Source organism: Gobio gobio (assembly GCF_949357685.1).
Source record: "Gobio gobio genome assembly, chromosome: 25".
NCBI classification, from domain to species: Eukaryota; Metazoa; Chordata; class Actinopteri; order Cypriniformes; family Gobionidae; genus Gobio; species Gobio gobio.
The window spans coordinates 26,184,564-26,204,287 of NC_137121.1; the positions used below are offsets into that span (position 1 = coordinate 26,184,564).

General features: G+C 42.5%; 1 protein-coding gene across 3 annotated transcripts; it reads right to left on the reverse strand.

Annotated features, from left to right (window-relative positions):
- Positions 1 to 7,795: 7,795 nt before the first annotated feature.
- hexa (hexosaminidase A (alpha polypeptide)) lies at positions 7,796 to 19,446 on the reverse strand. Of its 3 annotated transcripts, none has more exons than XM_079810252.1 (14): positions 19,053 to 19,446; positions 16,843 to 16,950; positions 16,586 to 16,651; positions 16,447 to 16,493; positions 16,243 to 16,353; positions 15,881 to 15,982; positions 14,523 to 14,655; positions 13,258 to 13,438; positions 13,091 to 13,177; positions 12,084 to 12,156; positions 8,843 to 9,017; positions 8,337 to 8,427; positions 8,129 to 8,236; positions 7,796 to 8,009 (listed from the first exon to the last, which is right to left on the reverse strand). In XM_079810252.1, the coding sequence occupies exons 1-14, from the start codon at positions 19,312 to 19,314 to the stop codon at positions 7,946 to 7,948; spliced, it is 1,608 nt and encodes a 535-aa protein (XP_079666378.1). In that variant the 5' UTR covers positions 19,315 to 19,446; the 3' UTR covers positions 7,796 to 7,945. The 3 variants fall into 3 exon arrangements, with proteins under 3 accessions (XP_079666378.1, XP_079666379.1, XP_079666377.1); XM_079810253.1 differs by lacking the exon at positions 8,843 to 9,017 and adding an exon at positions 11,821 to 11,995; XM_079810251.1 differs by lacking the exons at positions 7,796 to 8,009; positions 8,129 to 8,236; positions 8,337 to 8,427; positions 8,843 to 9,017 and adding an exon at positions 11,669 to 11,995 and having other exon boundaries at positions 19,053 to 19,398.
- Between the last annotated feature and the right edge of the window lie 278 nt (positions 19,447 to 19,724).

Here is a 19,724-nt window from a genome sequence, read left to right on the forward strand (position 1 = left end):
TACCTCATTACTAGCCCTAAATTGCTCCTGTCCCAACTTTTTTTGAAATGTGTTGCAGGTCTGATGACAGGAAAGGATGCATATTTACAAATGACATGAAGTTGACCAGACAAAACATGAAATATTTTGTATTCATATTGTCTGCAATGAAATACAAGTCAAAGTAAATTTAGAAATCACTTCTTTTTTTTTTTTTTGCGTTTTCCATACTGTCCCAACTTTTTCTGATTTGGGGTTGTATATATATATGTGTGTGTGTGTCATATTGTTTAATAATAGATCATATTATTTCAAAACAAGTAAATATAATTTTAATTTATATGTAATTAAAATATTAAATATTTTTAGAGCTATAATTTCATGGATGCATGGATGGATTTTTGTAATAGTGGTAATTAGTAATTGTTTATTTAAAATAATTTTAAACCCTAAAATTCACAATAAAAAACAAATGCATGTATAAAGAATGTTCCACCTAAAACGTCTCGGTTACGTATGTAACCCTCGTTCCCTGAAGGAGGGAACGGAGACGTACGTCGGAACTGACCGACGAATTGGGATCTGATCTCAGAGACCAATCTACTTCGAGTGTATTAAAAACGAGCCAATGGAGATTGGCATGCGATCCACGCATTCCACGCACCGCCCCGCAGCGCGGGTATAAATAAGGAAGTGGAATGCTTGATCATTGCCTTTTTCTGCTGAGGAGCCGAACTAGTGACTCGGCCCCCTAGCGGAAGCACAGCACCTGGCGACGGGACGTACGTCTCCGTTCCCTCCTTCAGGGAACGAGGGTTACATACGTAACCGAGACGTTCCCTTTCAGTCGGTCACGTTCGACGTACGTCGGAACTGACCGACGAATTGGGATCCCTACCAAAACGCCAGGGCGCTGGCCCTTCCAGCGTCCTGCTTGAGCGCACTGGACCGTCTTAGATGGTACGGAAGTCAGGGCTCCAAGCAGGGAGGTCAGTCACTGCTGTTTCTGCAAGACCCACTCAGTGTGACTATTGGATAACGCTGGGAAAGCGTGCCCGTCTCGGGAGATGGTACGCTGCGGAGCCACGTCCTTCGTAGAAGGCTAGGTGGCAGAATACACATAAGGACTAACCTGGCAGGGTAGTGCAACATATGGCAGTCTCTGGGGTGGTTCCAGCCTGGTCCCAGGGGGGAAAGAACACGCCCAGAGACGACAGAGCGGGCTCTGTCAAGGGAAAGACACGGGCTAGCCGAGTAGGGCAGCTGGTACCGTGGAAGAATACACATATGGGGTAGCCGTGAGGGGACCGCTACATATGGAACCCAGCCTACACACACGTTTCACAAGCATACGGGTGCAGGCCTGGCGTCAGACGGCCGCAACGTCTGGCACCGCAGGGGTGACGGAGGAGCTCGACAGGGTTAGCCGTTTCCGGGGAACACAACTGGAGAAAATAGACGCACGTATCCGGCCCAGAGGGCGGGAGTGGCGTTGCAAGCCGACACTTAGAACGGGCACTTAGCGCTACTGGCCACTGGGGGCGAGGATGCGGGAAGATACCGGCTCTACACGGAGGCTATAGAATCTAGCGAACGTGTTAGGTGTCGCCCAGCCCGCAGCTCTACATATATCTGTCAGCGAGGCGCCTTGAGCCAGCGCCCAGGAAGAAGCAACACTCCTTGTTGAGTGTGCTCGCAACCCGAACGGGCAAGGCACGTCTTGGGACTGGTAAGCCAAGACGATAGCATCCACTATCCAGTGGGCTAACCTCTGCTTGGAGACAGCCTTTCCCTTCTGCTGGCCTCCGTAACAGACAAAGAGTTGCTCTGAGGTCCGAAAGCTTTGAGTCCGGTCGACGTAAGCGCGAAGAGCGCGGACGGGACATAAAGCCTGGGCTGGGTCTGCCTCCTCCGAGGGCAGCACTTGCAGGTTCACTACCTGGTCCCGGAAGGGAGTGGTAGGAACCTTGGGCACGTATCCAGGCCGGGGTCTCAGGACAACGTGAGAGTTGGCCGGCCCGAATTCTAGGCACGATTCGTTGACCGAAAGTGCATGCAGGTCCCCTACCCTCTTGATGGAGGCCAATGCTGTCAGAAGCACTGTCTTCATTGACAGGATTTTAAGCTCCACAGACTGCAAAGGCTCAAAGGGAGGGCTCTGAAGTGCTCTGAGCACTAGAGCTAAGTCCCAAGAGGGTAACGAGTTTGGACGAGGAGGATTTAGCCTCCTCGCACCTCTGAGGAACCTGACGATTAAGTCGTGCTTTCCTATGTACTTACCTTCGACTGCGTCGTGATACGCCGCTATTGCTGCGACGTACACTTTGAGGGTGGAGGGAGACAGCCTTCGCTCCAGCCCATCTTGCAGGAAAGAAAGCACGACACTAACCGAACACCTTCGGGGGTCTTCCCGGTGGGAAGAGCACCATTCAACGAACAGGTTCCACTTCAAAGCGTAGAGGCGCCTCGTAGAGGGGGCTCTAGCAGAAGAGATGGTGTCCACCACTGCCTGTGGTAGACCACCTAGAACCTCCGCGTCCCGTCCAGGGACCAGACATGGAGTTTCCAGAGGTCTGGACGCGGGTGCCATAGAGTGCCCCGTCCCTGAGAAAGAAGGTCCCTCCTCAGGGGGATCGGCCAAGGAGGGGCTGTCGAGAGGAGAGTTAGTTCTGGGAACCAGGTCCGGTTGGGCCAGTAGGGCGCAACTAACAAGACCTGCTCCTCGTCCTCCCTGACCTTGCACAGGGTCTGTGCAAGAAGGCTCACTGGGGGAAACGCATATTTGCGCAGGTCCCGGGGCCAGCTGTGCGCCAGTGCATCCGTGCCGAGGGTGCCCCCGGACAGGGAATAGTACCACTGGCAATGGGTCGAGTCCGGAGAGGCAAACAGGTCTACCTGTGCGGCTCCGAAGAGGTCCCATATCAGCTGGACCGCCTGGGGATGGAGTCGCCACTCCCCCGGAGGTGTCGACTGGCGAGAGAGCTCGTCGGCTGTCTGGTTCAGCGCACCTGGGATGTGAATGGCACGAAGCGACCTCAGATGCTTCGGACTCCAAAGGAGGAGGTGGCGGGCGAGTTGGAACATGCAACGGGAGCGTAGACCACCCTGACGGTTGATGTACGCAACGGCCGCAGTGCTGTCCGTACGGACCAGTACATGCTTGCCACGTAGCGGCCCCTTGAGGCGGCGCAGTGCCAAGTGTACCGCTAACAACTCGAGGCAATTGATATGCCAATGCAATTGAGGTCCCGTCCACAGACCTGAAACTGCATGCCCGTTGTACGTGGCCCCCCAGCCCGTGGAGGAGGCATCCGTGAAGAGCACTGCATGCCTGGACACTTGTTCTAAGGGCACTCCGGCCCGGAGAAACGAAGCGTCGGACCATGGGCTGAAAGTTTGGCGGCAGTAAGGAGTCACTGGGACCCGGTACTGGCCGCTCTGCCACGCCCACCTCGGGACTCGGCCATGGAGCCAGTGTTGAAGCGGTCTCATATGAAGCAATCCGAGCGGCGTTACCGCGGCTGCAGATGCCATATGCCCCAGGAGCCTCTGAAAAAATTTCAGTGGGACCGCCGTCCTGTTCTTGAAAGAATTCAAGCAGTTCAACACCGACCGGACCCGCTCTTCCGTGAGGCGCGCAGTCTGGCTGACCGAATCCAGCTCCATACCGAGATAAGAGATCCTCTGCGTGGGACAGAGTTTGCTCTTCTCTCGGTTGACCCGAAGGCCCAACAGGCTGAGGTGACTGAGCACCATGTCCCTGTGTTCGCACAACTGCTCCCGAGACTGGGCGAGTATGAGCCAGTCGTCGAGATAGTTGAGGATACGAACGCCGCGTTCTCTGAGCGGAACAATGGCTGCCTCTGCGACTTTCGTGAAGACGCGAGGCGACAGGGACAGCCCGAAGGGCAGGACTTTGTACTGATATGCCTTCCCCTCGAACGCAAAACGTAGGAACGTCTGTGTCGAGGAAGGATAGAGACATGAAAGTACGCATCCTTCAGGTCGATCGCTGCGAACCAATCTTGGGGACGGATGCATTCGAAGATGCGTTTCTGCGTTAGCATCCGGAACGGGAGCTTGTGCAGGGCCCGATTCAGGATACGCAGGTCCAAGATTGGCCATAACCCACCCCCTTTCTTGGGTACAATGAAGTAGGGGCTATAGAACCCCGCCTTCATATCGGCTGGAGGAACCGGCTCGACCGCGTCCTTCGCCAGTAGGACATCGATCTCTGACCGCAAGACCTGAGCATCGCTGCTTCGCACGGAGGTGAAGAGGATGCCCTTGTACTTGTGAGGCCGGTGAGCGAACTGAATCGCGTAGCCGAGTCTGTTGGTACGGATGAGCCAGCGAGACGGCCTGGGGGCCGAAGCCCAGAGACCGCACAAGCGGGACCAACGGCACCACAGACGTACCCGGGGTGGGGCAGCGAGGCGGAATAGACAGACCCGACTCGGGAGGCCCGGAGGCGGCCCTGAGTGTTGTCTGAGTATTCCAGGGTGGGGCAGAGTGTGGGTGAGAAGGCCCGGGGGCGTTCTCGGTGCCCACACTGCTGCCCCCTGGCGAAGGGAGGGGAGGAAAGAAGTGACAAGGCCCGGGGGCGTCGCACACTGCCAACCTGGCCCTCTTGGGGCCCAGGGAGAGAGGAAACTGCTCTGAAAATGTGGGTACCGCTGGACTCCGGAGAGCCAGCGGCAGAGTATTGACACCAGTCAGGGCCCCCGGTCCTCCTCCGGGGGGTTGAGGGAGGGGTGCGGACACCAACTCCCTCGGAGCAGCTCCTGTTCTCCCTGGGCTGCCCATCTCAGGGCCGCTTGCCCTTACGCTTGCTTGTAGACTAGCAAGCCCTGAGTGGGTTGGGCGCCTCCCTTACGTCCGACACCCTGCCTCCCAGATGGAGGCTGCTGCCTGGGTTTCGCAGGGGCAGAGGCGGACGCAGGGGGGGGCGCCCTCGGCGACAAGCAGGCAGAGGTGCTGCGAATTAGGATTTTTTTTTTTTTTTTTTAAACCACCTCTGTCTGCTTCTAGGCCATCGAGAACTGCTGGGCAAAGTACTCGACGGCGTCGCCGAAGAGGCCAGCCTGACAGACAGGGGCGTTAAGGAACCGAACTTAGTCGGACTCACGCATATCTGCCAGGTTTAGCCCCAGGTTCCTGGACCACTAGTGTGGACATCGCCTGACCCAGGGAGCGTGCAGTGACTTCCGTCGCCCAGAGAGCGAGGTCCACCACCGCACACAGTTCCTGCATAACCCCTGGGTCGGGACTACCCTCGTACATGCAGGACAGAGGGTAGTGAGAGGGAAAAATTTATACAGATTTTGGCCCTTTTGGTGTTCCATATTTTGACACCAAATAGTTCCATACTGCTCATTTTTCCAATGCCCATCCGGGAAAAAAGGCACGGGGGTAGGCAAGGCGATTTAAGCGTTGCACTACGCCTCAGCCACCCGGGAAAGCATGGCTGCCAACTCTGAATCTGATTCAGCAAAAGCACACACCATTATAGTGGGAAACTCAGCATCATCATTTCCAGTGCATAACAGCCCTCTCTCCGATGCAGCAATTGACATCTGTCCTCTGCCAGAGCCACAAATGAAACATTAGGTCTCCTTGTTTTAAAAGGACCAGCAATCCCATCTGTAAGCTACCAGCAGGCATGTGAAACAGTGAACGTGGCCGTCAAACTCGACGGCACACGGTGCGCTGAACGCTCAAGCCCTATGAAAAGGCAAGACGAACACCGCACCGACGTGGTCATGTTCTCATGAGAGAACATGAACCACCCACGAACAAAGTCTCGGCATGCTCATGATGCGATAGAGGAGTGGGGGCCCGAAGAGATGTACCCGGCGGGGATGCCCCACTGTAATCCTCAGGTCCACCAAAGCTTATTAACTAAAGTAGTCCTTTTCTGATGCACCAGAAAAGAAACTAGATCAGGGAATAAGGAAAGGGACTCAACCCCATTTGAGGTTTCATAGTCTGGACCGCGCATCTAGAGAGTGCCGAGTGACGCGCTGGGTTGCCGTGGCAACCCCCGCTGTCAGCCGGCGCTCGACGGCACACGGCGCGCTGAACGCTCGAGCCCTTACGAGAAAGGTGAGACGAACAACGCGCCGACGTGACCATGCTCTCCTGAGAGAGCATGGATCACCCACGAACGCAATCACACATGTTTATATGTGAGAGAGATCGTGGCCGTCAAATGAGGACAGGAAACAACCGCATCCAGAAACACACGGTTTGAATGATATCTTGAAAAAGACGCAGGGTCAAACCGTGTTGCTCTTTTAGAAAAGGAAAACCGCTCTTTCAGTGCTGAAGCACTCAGGGAGATGACCGCGGCTCACGCAGTTCAGATAGTGCAAGCCTGCGTGAGCACTCAGAAATGGAAACGCCCAGCCAACCAACAAAACCAGCTCTTTATCTCCTCTGAAGCGGCCACCCGCTGAAAAGCGCCGTCACACCCGCACTGGAACAGCAATCCTTCTCACGAGACTCGAATAACACTCTTCGTAGACACAGCAATGACGCTGTTCGGCTCCGAAAAAAAAAGGCAATGATCAAGCATTCCACTTCCTTATTTATACCCGCGCTGCGGGGCGGTGCGTGGAATGCGTGGATCGCATGCCAATCTCCATTGGCTCGTTTTTAATACACTCGAAGTAGATTGGTCTCTGAGATCAGATCCCAATTCGTCGGTCAGTTCCGACGTACGTCGAACGTGACCGACTGAAAGGGAACTGAAACTATTAAAAATGTTTAACTGACAATCTTTTTAACATAAAACATAACACAATGATTACATAAATATTGAAATATTTGTGCTAAATACAGTATTGTAGTATTTTGTAAAAAGTATTTGATATGAAGGTGTTGTCTTTATACAAATTTAAATTATATATAAATGTATATAAAATTTTCATATATATATATATATATATATATATATATATATATATAGAGAGAGAGAGAGAGAGAGAGAGAGAGAGAGAGAGAATATTTTAATTAATATTAATCTAAGACAATTTTAGACAGTAAAATTCATCATAAAAAATTAAATAAAAGATATATATATATATATATATGTATATATTTCTCAATGTTAAGTGGTCTCTTAATTTTTTCCAGAGCTATATATATATTAGATGAAAAAAAATCTAAATTTAATTTTAGAAATGTTGAATAGAAACTAATTGAAAAAAAATAAGTTGAAGTACTAAAATTACTAAAACTAAAGTAAATATTAAGTTAAAAGTTAAAGTAAAATAGAAATAAAAAAGACAAAATTACTAAAACTTAAATTCATTTATATAATTTATATTTAATGAATTTATTATTAATTTATATTTATATAAATAAAAAAAACTACAAAAAGACAAATTAAAAAAAGACATTGGTTCCAGGTAGTTGGTTTCAGTAGTGTGTGGTTTTAGACACTCGCGCCTCATAGTGTCCTACTTCAGCTCCTGTTTAAACCCCATCAGGGTTAATAGGATCTGCTGCCGTGAGGATGTGGAGACGGGATTGCTGTCGTGGTGCCAGACGATTTCATTAAATGTGTAGCTACTTTACATCAGCCATTTACCTCACACTCAACACATTTGGGAAGTCATAAACAAACATAACCTTTGTTAAATAAATGATCAACTGACTGAGTAATTTTACATCTGCACCATGACAATATTTTGATATCAGTTATTCATACATTTAATACAAACAATTAAACAAGTGCAACTTTATACTTTTTGGAGCCATTGTATTAAGGGCTAAACATAATATAATTAAGAAAGAAGATTAACTTGCAAATCATTCTTGCAGAGACTTTTATTAATAAAATTTACATTTTCTTTGGCAAAAGTCAGATCATACAATTTTTAAAAAAGAATTGTGCAAATTCAAAGCAATATTCCAGTGCACAAAGGCATCCCTCTTTAGTTTCAGTGGCTCATCAGTGAACTTACAGCCCATTATACTCATGCTTACAATGGCCAACAAACAGAGGCTCCGCCTGAATCCCCCGCCTGCAGAAACACACACACAAGTCAATCATTCTTCTCATTTAAAACTCTTAAAAAAAACATGCTTTATGTGTACGGTGTGACTAATAGTCCAGAGGTTGATGAAGAATAGATTTCAATACTTTAGAAGTTGACAGCGAAACTCTTCCAGGCGAGGGAAGGCCAGATCTGCGTTCAGAGTTTTTTCTTCATCGCTCCACAACCTCTCAGCTGCAGCGCAGGCTCTCGGCCTTCCCAAACACAATCACAAAGATCAAGAACTATGGAAGATTTTGCACCAATAATAACAATATCATTAATTCATGATCTTATCTGTGTATTTTTTCATACCACAGACGTGGGGTCAGATTGGTGGCGTCGACATATTCACCCCACATGGCGACCTCTCCACCGATCACCAACTTCTTTTGCTCATCGGTCCCTAAATCATGGGAAAAAAACACACATCACATGTAATCAAATACACTCTTAAAAATAAAGGTTCTTTATCATTAAAAATACTACAACTAAAACATGGAACATGCACAAAATTAAGCAGATATACACTGAAAATCCACCAGCACTGCACTACAAACAAAGCAAACAAAATGGTTATTTCATTAAAAGTGAAAGATAACAGTTGATTTATTTTTAATTAGAATATTTGAGTGTCATTAATTAGAGCTAACTGACTAATTCTGACTGATTTATTAAATTAACTCAACCACCAGCCCAAAAGAATCAACTGAATCTGAACCAGGAAACGGCATTAAGCTCTTATTAATCGCCCGTTTGTTTTTCTATTTCATACCAAATATTACAATTTTGACCCCAGCCTAACATGCTGCTCCACACACCGGAGAAATTCTGGGGCTGCACTGCGTAGGAAATACGCCAGTCCTGGCCGTAGCTGATGTGGTTGATGTACCAGGGGGCAGAGAGCAGAACCCTGTGCCCGGCCTTGGTCATCTTGCTCAGTTCAGCCTGGTAACCTTTACCCTTCCAGATCTCCAGAACCGTGTCCTGTGGAATCTGAGACAGCGTACAGACAGGAAACACTGGGTCACACGCATTACACTCTTCATGCATTATCGGCCTCTGTGGATTGATCAATAACCTCAGCTTTATTCATCTGTATGAATGCAACATTTTGGGGCTTTTATTGAGCATATTGTGGTGTGAGTACAGGGTATGATGGGGTGAAGAGGTGGAAATGAGATTTTAAAATGTTTGCTTTTTGGGTCTTTTTGAATTTGAGTCTAGCTTGCAATAGAGCTCAACATCTTAACCATAAATCCACAGTTCTGACATACAGTTTTTTGTGCATAAATGCAACATTTTTAGGCTTTTATCACTTTTATAGAGTGTATTTTGAAGCGAGGACAGGAAATGATGGGGTTAAGACGTGGAAGCAAGATTTTAAAAGTGTTGCAAACTAGACTCGAACTCAAAAAGTCCAAAAAAGCATCAGAGCTCAACGTTTTAACCACTACTTCACAGTTCTGACAAGCATTTATTTTTATTTTGTGCATAAATGCATCATTTTTGGGCTTTTACCAAATGTATTGAGCATATTGTAGAGCAAGGACAGGAAATGATGGGGTGAAGAGGTGGAAACGAGATTTTTTAGAAATTGTTGCAAGCTAGACTCAAACTCAAAAAGCCCAAAAAAGCACCAAAGCTCAATATCTTAACCACCAATCCACAGTTCTGACATACAATTTTTGGTGCATAAATGCAACATTTTTGGGTTTTTATACATTTTATTGTGCGTATTGTGGAGTGAGGACATGGGCTGAAGAGGTGGAAATGAGATTTTTAAAATATATTGCTAGACATAAGCTATATATATATATATATATAAGCTAGACTCAAACTCAAAAAGCAAGAGCTCAACGTCTTAACCACTTATCCACAGTTCTGACATGCATTTCTTTTTTATTTTGTGCCCAAATGCAACATTTTTGTGATTTTACAAAATGTATTGAGCATATTGTAGAGCGAGGACAGGAAATGATGGGGTGAAGAGGTGGAAATGAGATTTTAAAAGTGTTGCAAGCTAGACTCGAACTCAAAAAGTCCAAAAAAGCATCAGAGCTCAATGTATCAACCCCAAATCCACAGTTCCGACATACATTTCTTTTTATTTTGTGCATAAATGCAACATTTTCGGGCTTTTACCAAATGTATTGAGCATATTGTGGAGTGAGGATGGGGTGAAGAGGTGGAAACAAGATTTTAAAAATGTTGCAAGCTAGACTAGAACCCCAAATGTCTTAACCACTAATCCACAGTTCTGACATACAATTTTTGGTGCATAAATGCAAAATTTTGGGGGGTTTATACATTTTATTGAGCGTATTGTGGAGTGAGGACATGGGCTGAAGTGAGATTTGAGATTTTAAAAATATATTGCTAGACATAAGCTATATATAAGCTAGACTCTAAAAAAAAAAAAAAAAAAGCAACAGAGCTCAACGTCTTGACCCATAATCCACAGTTCTGACATTCAATTTGTTTGTGCATAAATGCAAAATTTACGGGCTTTTACCAAATTTATTGAGAGAATTGTGGAGCGAGGACAGGGAATGATGGGGTGAAGACGTGGAAACGAGATTTTAAAAATGTTGCAAGCTAGACTCAAACTCAAAAAGCAACAGAGCTCAACGTCTTAACCACTTATCCACAGTTCTGACATGCATTTCTTTTTTATTTTATGCCCAAATGCAACATTTTTGGGATTTTACAAAATTTATTGAGCATAATTGTAGAGCGAGGACAGGAAATGATGGGGTGAAGAGGTGGAAATGAGATTTTAAAAGTGTTGCAAGCTAGACTCGAACTCAAAAAGTCCAAAAAAGCATAAGAGCTCAATGTCTGAACCCCAAATCCACAGTTCTGATGTACAATTGTTTTTGTTTTTTTTGGTGCATAATTGCAACATTTTTAGGCTTTTATCACTTTTAAATGGAGCGCATTGTGGAGTGAGGACATGGGCTGAAGAGGTGGAAATGAGATTTTAAAAATATTGCAAGCTAGACTCAAAAAGCCCAAAAAGCACCAGAGCTCAATGTCTTAACCACTAATCCACAGTTCCGACATACAAAAAATGAATTGTTTAATTTTGCTTTATATCTTCTGGGAGGCTAGGCTGTTACATGCACAGACATGTTTCACCTCAAAAGTCAACTCTTGGTTGACACCTTCTGGTAAGAAAGTGCTTCGCAACGATTGTGACAGGATTTCATGCAGCAATCTGGGCAAGAGGGCAGCGTGGGGAACATGAGATGTTACATTATTTTGTGTTTTTTTTTTTTAAATAGTTATTTACTAAGTATTTGATGCAATTCCTATTGACAAGGAGTATAATACCAAAATAAAAAGACCAGTGTTGTTACTAAAAACTACACCGTCACTATTAAAAAATGTTTTAAAGTTAATCTTAATTAAAGCTGAATTTAAAGTTGTGAATTTAATAGAATAAATAGAATAAAATTTAAATATTACGTAAAAAAAAACATAAAAATAAATACGTTGAAGTACTAAAATTACTAAAACTGGGGAAAAAAAGAATAACAAAGCTAAATAGAAAAATAACAAAACTAATAAAAAAGCGTAAAATAAACCTTGAAAATATAGAATACAAAATATTAATACAAACTATAGTAAAAAAATAACACAGGCAAAGTCATGCTATAGCATGTTTGTTTGATTCTCACGCAGAACACACACTTTCACACTGGACTGAATTAAAATGTAAGACAAATTCTCACTGCACTGAGACACAGCACTGCAATCTCTTGTACTTGTTAGTGTTTTGCACTCATGCTCTGACCCCTAAAGGCTAGTGGCCGCACGATGTAGTAGCGGGCCCAGCTGTGAGTGGGTATCGGCAGGTCGAGGTAGAAAGGAGCCGCCAAGATGACCTTTAACCCTGCCTTAGTCACCCGGCGCATCTCGCACAGGTAACACCCCTGCTTCCAAACCTCCACCACGTACTTAGATCTGGGCTAGAAGACAAGCGTCTCATTCCGGTTAAACCACACGCACAACTTTTGAGGTTTGAAAGACACCAATGTAGAGCAGATTTCTACTCACTCGCTCATGGTAGTCAAACACGTCCTGCCAAACAATGGAGGTTTTGTTGAGTGCGGCGGTCATGTTCATTATACTGAAGAACATAAAGACACAAAGAAAAACCATAGGCACTGTGTTCATGAATGTTCTGTTTCTTACGTTTATGCAGTAAATCTGTAAAATAAACCGTTTGTTCATCATTTTATCACAAGAAAATTAATATGCTAAATATTAAAACAGAATTGTCACAGGTGTGCTTATATATTTAAATAGTTTCAAACATGGCGTAACATTTTAGAAATATTCATTCCAGAATCTGGGATTAAACTTGTTAAAATTTGGAAAAATTAAATATTAATTCAAATGTACCACTTAAAACATTAATGTTTATAATATGCATTTATAATTATTAATGAATGGATCATTTGGAAGGGATCATGAAGGACCAACAAGAGATTCTAATAATAAATATATAGTAAATAAATAAAAATTCAAAAGATTTTCTGATAAATTATTATATTAATATTTTTTATGGTATGGTGTATGTACACTACTGTTGAAAATTTTAGGTTCATTAAGATTTTTAAAAAATGAATTAATACTCATATTCAGCAAGGGTGCATTAAATTGATAATATTTTTTTATTAATTATTTATTTTAAAAACTCTGGAGAAAAAAAAAATGTATTATGGTTTCCAGCACAATTGTTTTCAACATGGATGATAGAAGCAAATCAGCATTTTAGAATGATTTCTGAAGGATCATGTGACACTGAAGACTGGAGTAATGTTGCTGAAAATTCAGCTTTATCATCACAGGAATAAATAACATTTTAAAATATATTCAAATAGAATATAAAGTTATTTAAAATTGTAATAATATTTCACAATTTCACTTTTTTTATTGTATTTTTGGTGAGCATGAGAGAATTCCTTTTAAAAAACATTGAAAATTCTTACCGACCCCAAACTTTGAACGGAAGTGTGTAGAGTTTTTGAAATTTGAAACACACTCACAATTATACTAACCTCTCCATATAGAATGATTCCAGCTTGGTAAAATCCTTCCCAAAGCCCATCTTTTCCATAAACTTTCGCACATTGGGATTGGACTGCCTGTTTGAGAAAATAACTTTGTTAAAATCTTCAAATAAATATACCACCTTTTTGCTAAAACTTGTGACAAAAGTGCTTACCAGCAGGCAAAACTGACCTCATCCCCTCCTAAGTGAACATATGAGTCAGGAAAGACATATTTCACCTCTTTCAAGAGGCGTTCCATGAACTTATAAGTGGTGTCTACAGTTGGATCGACAGGTCCAAATGAACCAGAGGGCACATCTCCCTTGTAACAAGGTGTCAAGAGGTCTGGCTGTCCTGATAATAAGGGACAAGCGTCATTATTCTTGGTAGGGTTTTCAAACGATACCAGCAGGTACTAAAAAAAAAGAAAGAAATATAGTGTACCAGCATTTCTGCAGTACCAGTAGTACAGAGTATCGGGCATATTCGGTACCCGCTGATAGACGCTGCTTTCAAATGCTCACATTTGTGTTTGTTTGAGAGTCAAAGGTTTCTATTTACAGCGTGTTTTAACAAGCGTAGAGCATTGTAGCCAATCACAATCATATCTGTTGAGCGCATGAACGCAATAGCCTATCAGAGGAGCTAGACAGTAAGTCAGTCAGAATCTGCTTAAAAACGCTAAAAAACACACAAAGTTTTGTTCAACGCTCACGAATCCTTTCACTGTAACCAACAAAGTGGTAAACAGAATATAAATAAGAGTCATAATTCATAATTTCTTTGTAGCATTTGTTCCAGCTGGCACAATTTTATTAAGAAATATAAAATAACTATACAGTTCTATATCAGTACAACAGATTTATGACAAACATAAAAGCGTGAGATATAGCACGCAGAGGAATTTATTTCAAAATTCTGTGTTTTTATTTCAAGTTTTATTTTATTATTATTTAATTAATTTATAACACTTTGTTAGAACTGCAGTTTTAAAATAGTAATGTTCAAAGCATTGTTTCCCACGATTTTAATTCCTGTGTAAATGCATTTAAATGCCACTTTCCCGAGTTCACACTTACATCAAATTAAATAGAGTAAAGATTATGCTATTTGGCGTGCTGTCCGGGGGAGGAATTTTGGCCCGAACCCAGAGTAGGTTAGGTTTAACTATCTGAAGGTGCTTCTCCCGAAATGTGTTAATAAAACATCACTTAGAGAAGCATTAACAGTCAGTGTAAATGCACATTTTTGTGATTTTAAGTCCCTTCAGATTTGGTTTCTGTGGCACCTTTGCTGTATGAAGATGCCTTAAGAAAGCTTTTTTCATAAAAAGTAACTGTTACACCATTAGTTACTTTTTTAGAGAGTAACGCAATATTGTAACGCATTACTTGTTACTAGTAACACTGGATGTGTATGTGTGAAAGAGTGTGTGTACCTTTGCCCCATGACTGAGTGTGTCCAGGCGAGTCAAACTCAGGTACGACTCTGATGCCCCTCATTCTAGCATGTTCAATCACTCTCATCACGTCTGACTGCGTGTAGATATGGGTAAACGGATGAAAAGCTCCCTAGAAGAAGAAGATATGCCAGTGTTATTATTGGTAGCTAAAACTAAAATGTTTAAAAATCACTCATTAACTGAAATAACGCTAAAATAAAATAAAGTAAAGAAAAACTTAGGAACATTGCCTTGGCAACTAAATTACATTTAAAAAAATATTTATTTCCATAACTAAAAAAGTTGACTTACCAAAATTACTAAAAATAAAATAAAGCTAAATCAAAATATTTTATAAAGCAAAACAAACTAAAATAAAAACTGAAAATATAAAAATAAAAGCTTATTCAAAATATTAATGAATACCATAATAGTATATAAATAATACTAAAATAACACTGTAGCTTCCTTGAGATATAGAGTATACACCGATCAGGCATAACATTATCCTAATGTTGTGTTGGTTCCCCTTTTGCTGCCAAAACAGCCCTGACCCATTGAGGCATGGACTCCACTAGACCCCTAAAAATGCTTAGGTAGGTGGTAAGTGTCAAAGTAACATCCACATGGATGGCAGGACCCAAGGTTTCCCAGCAGAACATTGCCCAAAGCATCACACTGCCTCCGCCGGCTTGCCCTTTACCCATAGTGCATCCTGGTGCCATGTGTTCCCCAGGTAAGCCATGCACACGTGATGTAAAAGAAAACGTGATTCATCAGACCAGGCCACCTTCTTCCATTGCTCCGTGGTCCAGTTCTGATGCTCACGTGCCCACTGTTGGTGCTTTCGGCGGTGGACAGGGTTCAGAACTGGTCGATGCACTATTTATTATGACACCTTTCTATCAGAACCAGCATTAACTTCTTGAGCAATATGAGCTACAGTAGCTCGTCTGTTTGATCGGACCACACGTGCATCAATAAGCCTTGGCCGCCCATGAGCCTGTCGCCGGTTCACCACTGTTCTTCCTTGGGGCACTTTTGACAGAGACTGACCACTGCAGACCAGGAACACCCCACAAGAGCTGCAGTTTTGGAGATGCTCTGACCCATCCCAATTGGGCCCTTGTCAAACTCGCTCTAATCCTTACGCTTGCCCATTTTTCCTGCTTCTAACACATCAACTTTGAGGACAAAATGTTCACTTGCTGCCTAATATATCCCACCCACTAACAGGAGCCGTGATGCCGGAATGATATGCCTGATTGGTGTATATTATATGCAACATCTTTAAAGCCATTAAAATCAATATAAACAATAAATGCATATAATAACTTTACTGCAGGTGATTCTACCTTATTACTGAGGTCAGGAAAGGTGCGGCTCTGATACGGAAAGGAAGGGTCATCCACGATGTGCCAGTGAAAGACGTTGAATTTACTGTAGGCCATAGCATCCTAAGGAAAATTTTATATTTGGTTTATTTCACAATACTTATTATATTTATCAGCAAGGAATTCAATTGATCAAAAGTGACAGTAAATAAATGTATTATGTTACAACCGTTTCTATTTAAATACATTTCTGTCAAGTCATCAAAATATCCTGCAAAAATGTATCAAGTTTTCCAAGAAAATATAAAGCAGCACAACTGTTTTCAACATTGATAATAATAATAAATGTTACATATTAAAATTACTGAACAGTACACACATACCAGGTTCTTCAAAATAGCATGGAGGGGTAAATAATGCCTTGAAGTGTCCAGTAAAAGTCCTCTAAATGCAAACCGTGGGAAGTCTACAATTTCCGTCTTGTTGAGAAAATACTGCATGGAAAGGTTGAATAAAAGAACATATTTAACATGGAATTTAGCAATTTATTACAATCACATGACTAAATACTGTCACACAACACTTACAGAGCCATAGTCATCCTGGTACACGAGCTGACTGAAGGACTCCAGACCTGATTTGCAGGTTTCACAAGTTGAACAAAAGACAAATAATTAGTTAGTGCTTTCAAGCAAAAAAATATGCACAAATGAAAAACAAAATCACCTCTCAGAGAACCCCAAACAGTCACTGATCTCAGAACAGCCTGGCCATTGGACACACTCAGATTATCTGCAACAACAAATCATGTTAATGTAAAAAATGTTAATGTCTTAGCATATTATATATGTCATAAAATGACACAAAACATATTTTTTTTTTTAATCTGTGTAATTCTAATAAAGCAGACTTTCTCTAAAATCATCAGAGAAAATAAAAGGTCAAAGGTCAGGGGATCTATCACATGATCAGGAAACACTCACAGCTCTCATCTGAATCTTCATCAGGGTAGCCGTCACATCCTCTGCTTTTGACACTCACTGAAACCACAAAGGGTTTTGGCTCCGGCCACAAGTAATGAAGACCATTTTCTGTTCCAGTAAACCATAACATATAAACACACATTATTTAGTATTGCAAAATTGTTTCATTTGACTCAAATTGACTATGAAGAGCTACTTAGATGCCCACAGGCTGTCTAAACCCAGTTTAAACAGACAGGAAAAACATGTTTGTGCACTTAAAGGGGTAGTTCACCCAAAAAGGAAATTTCTGTCATCATATATTCACCCTCAAGTTGTTCCAGACCTGTTTGAGTTTCTTTGTTCTGCTGAACACAAAATAAGATATGTTGAAGGATGTTTGTAACCAAGCAGATCCAAGCAACCATTGACTACCATAGATGGGGAAACATATTATGGTAGTCAATGGTTGCTTGGATCTGCTTGGTTACAAACATCCTTTAAAATATCTTCTTTTGTGTTCAGCTGTGATGTTCAAATGAAGACAGAATTTTCATTTTTGGGTGAATTATCCCTTTAACTACACTTTTTGAATTTGTAATAAAATGTGTAAAAAAATAGGTTTTTAATTTAAAGAATTAAAAGAGCAATTTCATGTCTATTCTTGTATTTTTCAACTGGTCGAGGTGGATTTAGAAAGTAGTAATGCAATACTTGGAGAGAACCTTAAAGGGTTAGTTCACTCAAAAATGAAAATTCTGTCATTAATTCCTCACCCTCATGTCGTTCCAAACCCTGAAGAAGACCTTCGTTCAACTTCAGAACACAAATTAAGATATTTTTGATGAAATCCTGAGAGCTCTCGGACCCCTCCATGGACAGCAACGTAATTACCACTTTCAAGGCCCAGAAAGGTAAAAACATTGTTAAAATAGTCCATGTGACTCCAGTGGTTCAACTAGGGTGACCACCATCAAACAAACCAAATGTGGGCCGATTATGTTTGTGTGGGACAATGTGGGACACGTTACCAAAACTAAAACATAACCTGAAACTGTTGTATAATCTTTATTTTACATAAATTCAACATCACTGAGCCAAAAAGGCTGCAGGCCTCACGCAGATAACTATTTTGGAAACAGTTCTGACCAAGTCCAAAAAAAATCCCAAAAAAATTAACAAAAAACATAAAACAACATGAAATTAGTTAATTGACACGGCCTTATATATTAATTTATATTATATATTACGAATATAACCAATTTACAGAATTATCCATTCGTTTTCTGACAGGGAACACATGGAACGAATCACTGCTCCACATTTTGAGTGACAGCTGTCCCTTGTTTACTCCTTTCTTTTCAACCATGTTAAATATAGGTGAATGCCGCAAAAAGAATAAATAAAATGCTTTCTTAAAAAGGCAAAAGAACACATGCATGTTTTCTTACTATGATCATTAAAAAACAACAGACTGATGAAAATGCGGGACATTTTCTCAATATGCGACATGCGGGACAAGGGGTGAAAATGCTGTGCGGTACAACGCAAAGCGGGACAGGTGGTCACCCTATTCAACCTTAATTTTATGAAGTGACAAGAAGACTTTTTGTGCGCAAAAAAATAACGACTTTATTCAACAATTTCTAACTGTCTGGGCCAGTCTCCATGCTGTTGACACAGTACCGTACAGCGCTTCCGAGTTACGTCAGAGCTACGCCAGAACGCCGGCTTACCATTGGCCAATGCTGTTCACGTGATCACCACACCGCGGGCGAGTGATGCAGGAGCTGACCAACAGTGTAGACCACTGACACAGACGAGGAATAAAAAAAGTTGAATAAAGTCGTTATTTTTGTTTGTCTTTTGCACACAAAAAGTATTCTCGTCGCTTAATAACAGGTTGAACCACAACCTGTTATTAAGCAATCTCTTTACTACCTTTCTGGACCTTGAAAGTGTTCAGCTGTCTATGGAGGGGTCAGAGAGCTCGATTAAAAAAATGAACGATGGTTCAAGGCTTACAGGGTTTGGAACGACATGAGGGTGAGTAATTAATGACAGAATTAAATAATAGTTGGGTGAACTAATTTATTACCTTAATCTAATTACACGGTTGAAGGTGTAATTAGTAACTAGAAGCCTTATGAATTAAAACCCTAACCAACACTGATCCTAACTACACGGAAGTAAGTTACATTTGTTTCATTCATTGCCAGGCATAAACCAACCTGCTCCTTTTGTAAAGTCAGGGAATATGATGGAGAAGTATCTTTTGAAAGCAGCATCCAGGACGGAGCATCCAGCCTGAGCAGCCGAGTCCTTTCCGTAAGTGAAGGAGAAGAGCTGCGGACTCAGACTGTATCTGTCCGCGGACTGATGGATCTGTTGCGGCAGCGGCCAGACTCCCTCCACCTGCTCCAGCGGGACACTGACCACAACCAGAGAGAACCAAACCTGCAGACAACGAGAGTACGTGCCGGTGTGAGCCATGTTACTGTCGCTTCAGTCGAGCTTCGCTGCTGTCGGACTGCAGGTTTGTGTCGTTGTGTCACGAGAAAAGCGCGGAATGAAACTGTCAAAACACGAGTCATATGACATTTAGCTAGTGGTTTTTTTTTGTTCAGCTGACCTGAGCGGCGGTTATTCTCATTGGCTCAGCTCGAGTCACATGGTCTTTTTCCGGGACAATAATAAAAGTAATAAAGGTGCGTTCACGCCACCTAGTAATTCCTGTAATTACGACATTCTGGCTTGTAAAAAGTGTTCGAGGTGTTAGGAAATACGAGGTGGCGTGAACGCAGCATATAAAAAGAAGATAAAACGAATATAAAGTATTACCAAAGTCTCTTTAAGACAGGTAATTTCACTCTGCGGTCAAGCTAATGCGCATGCGCAGTTCT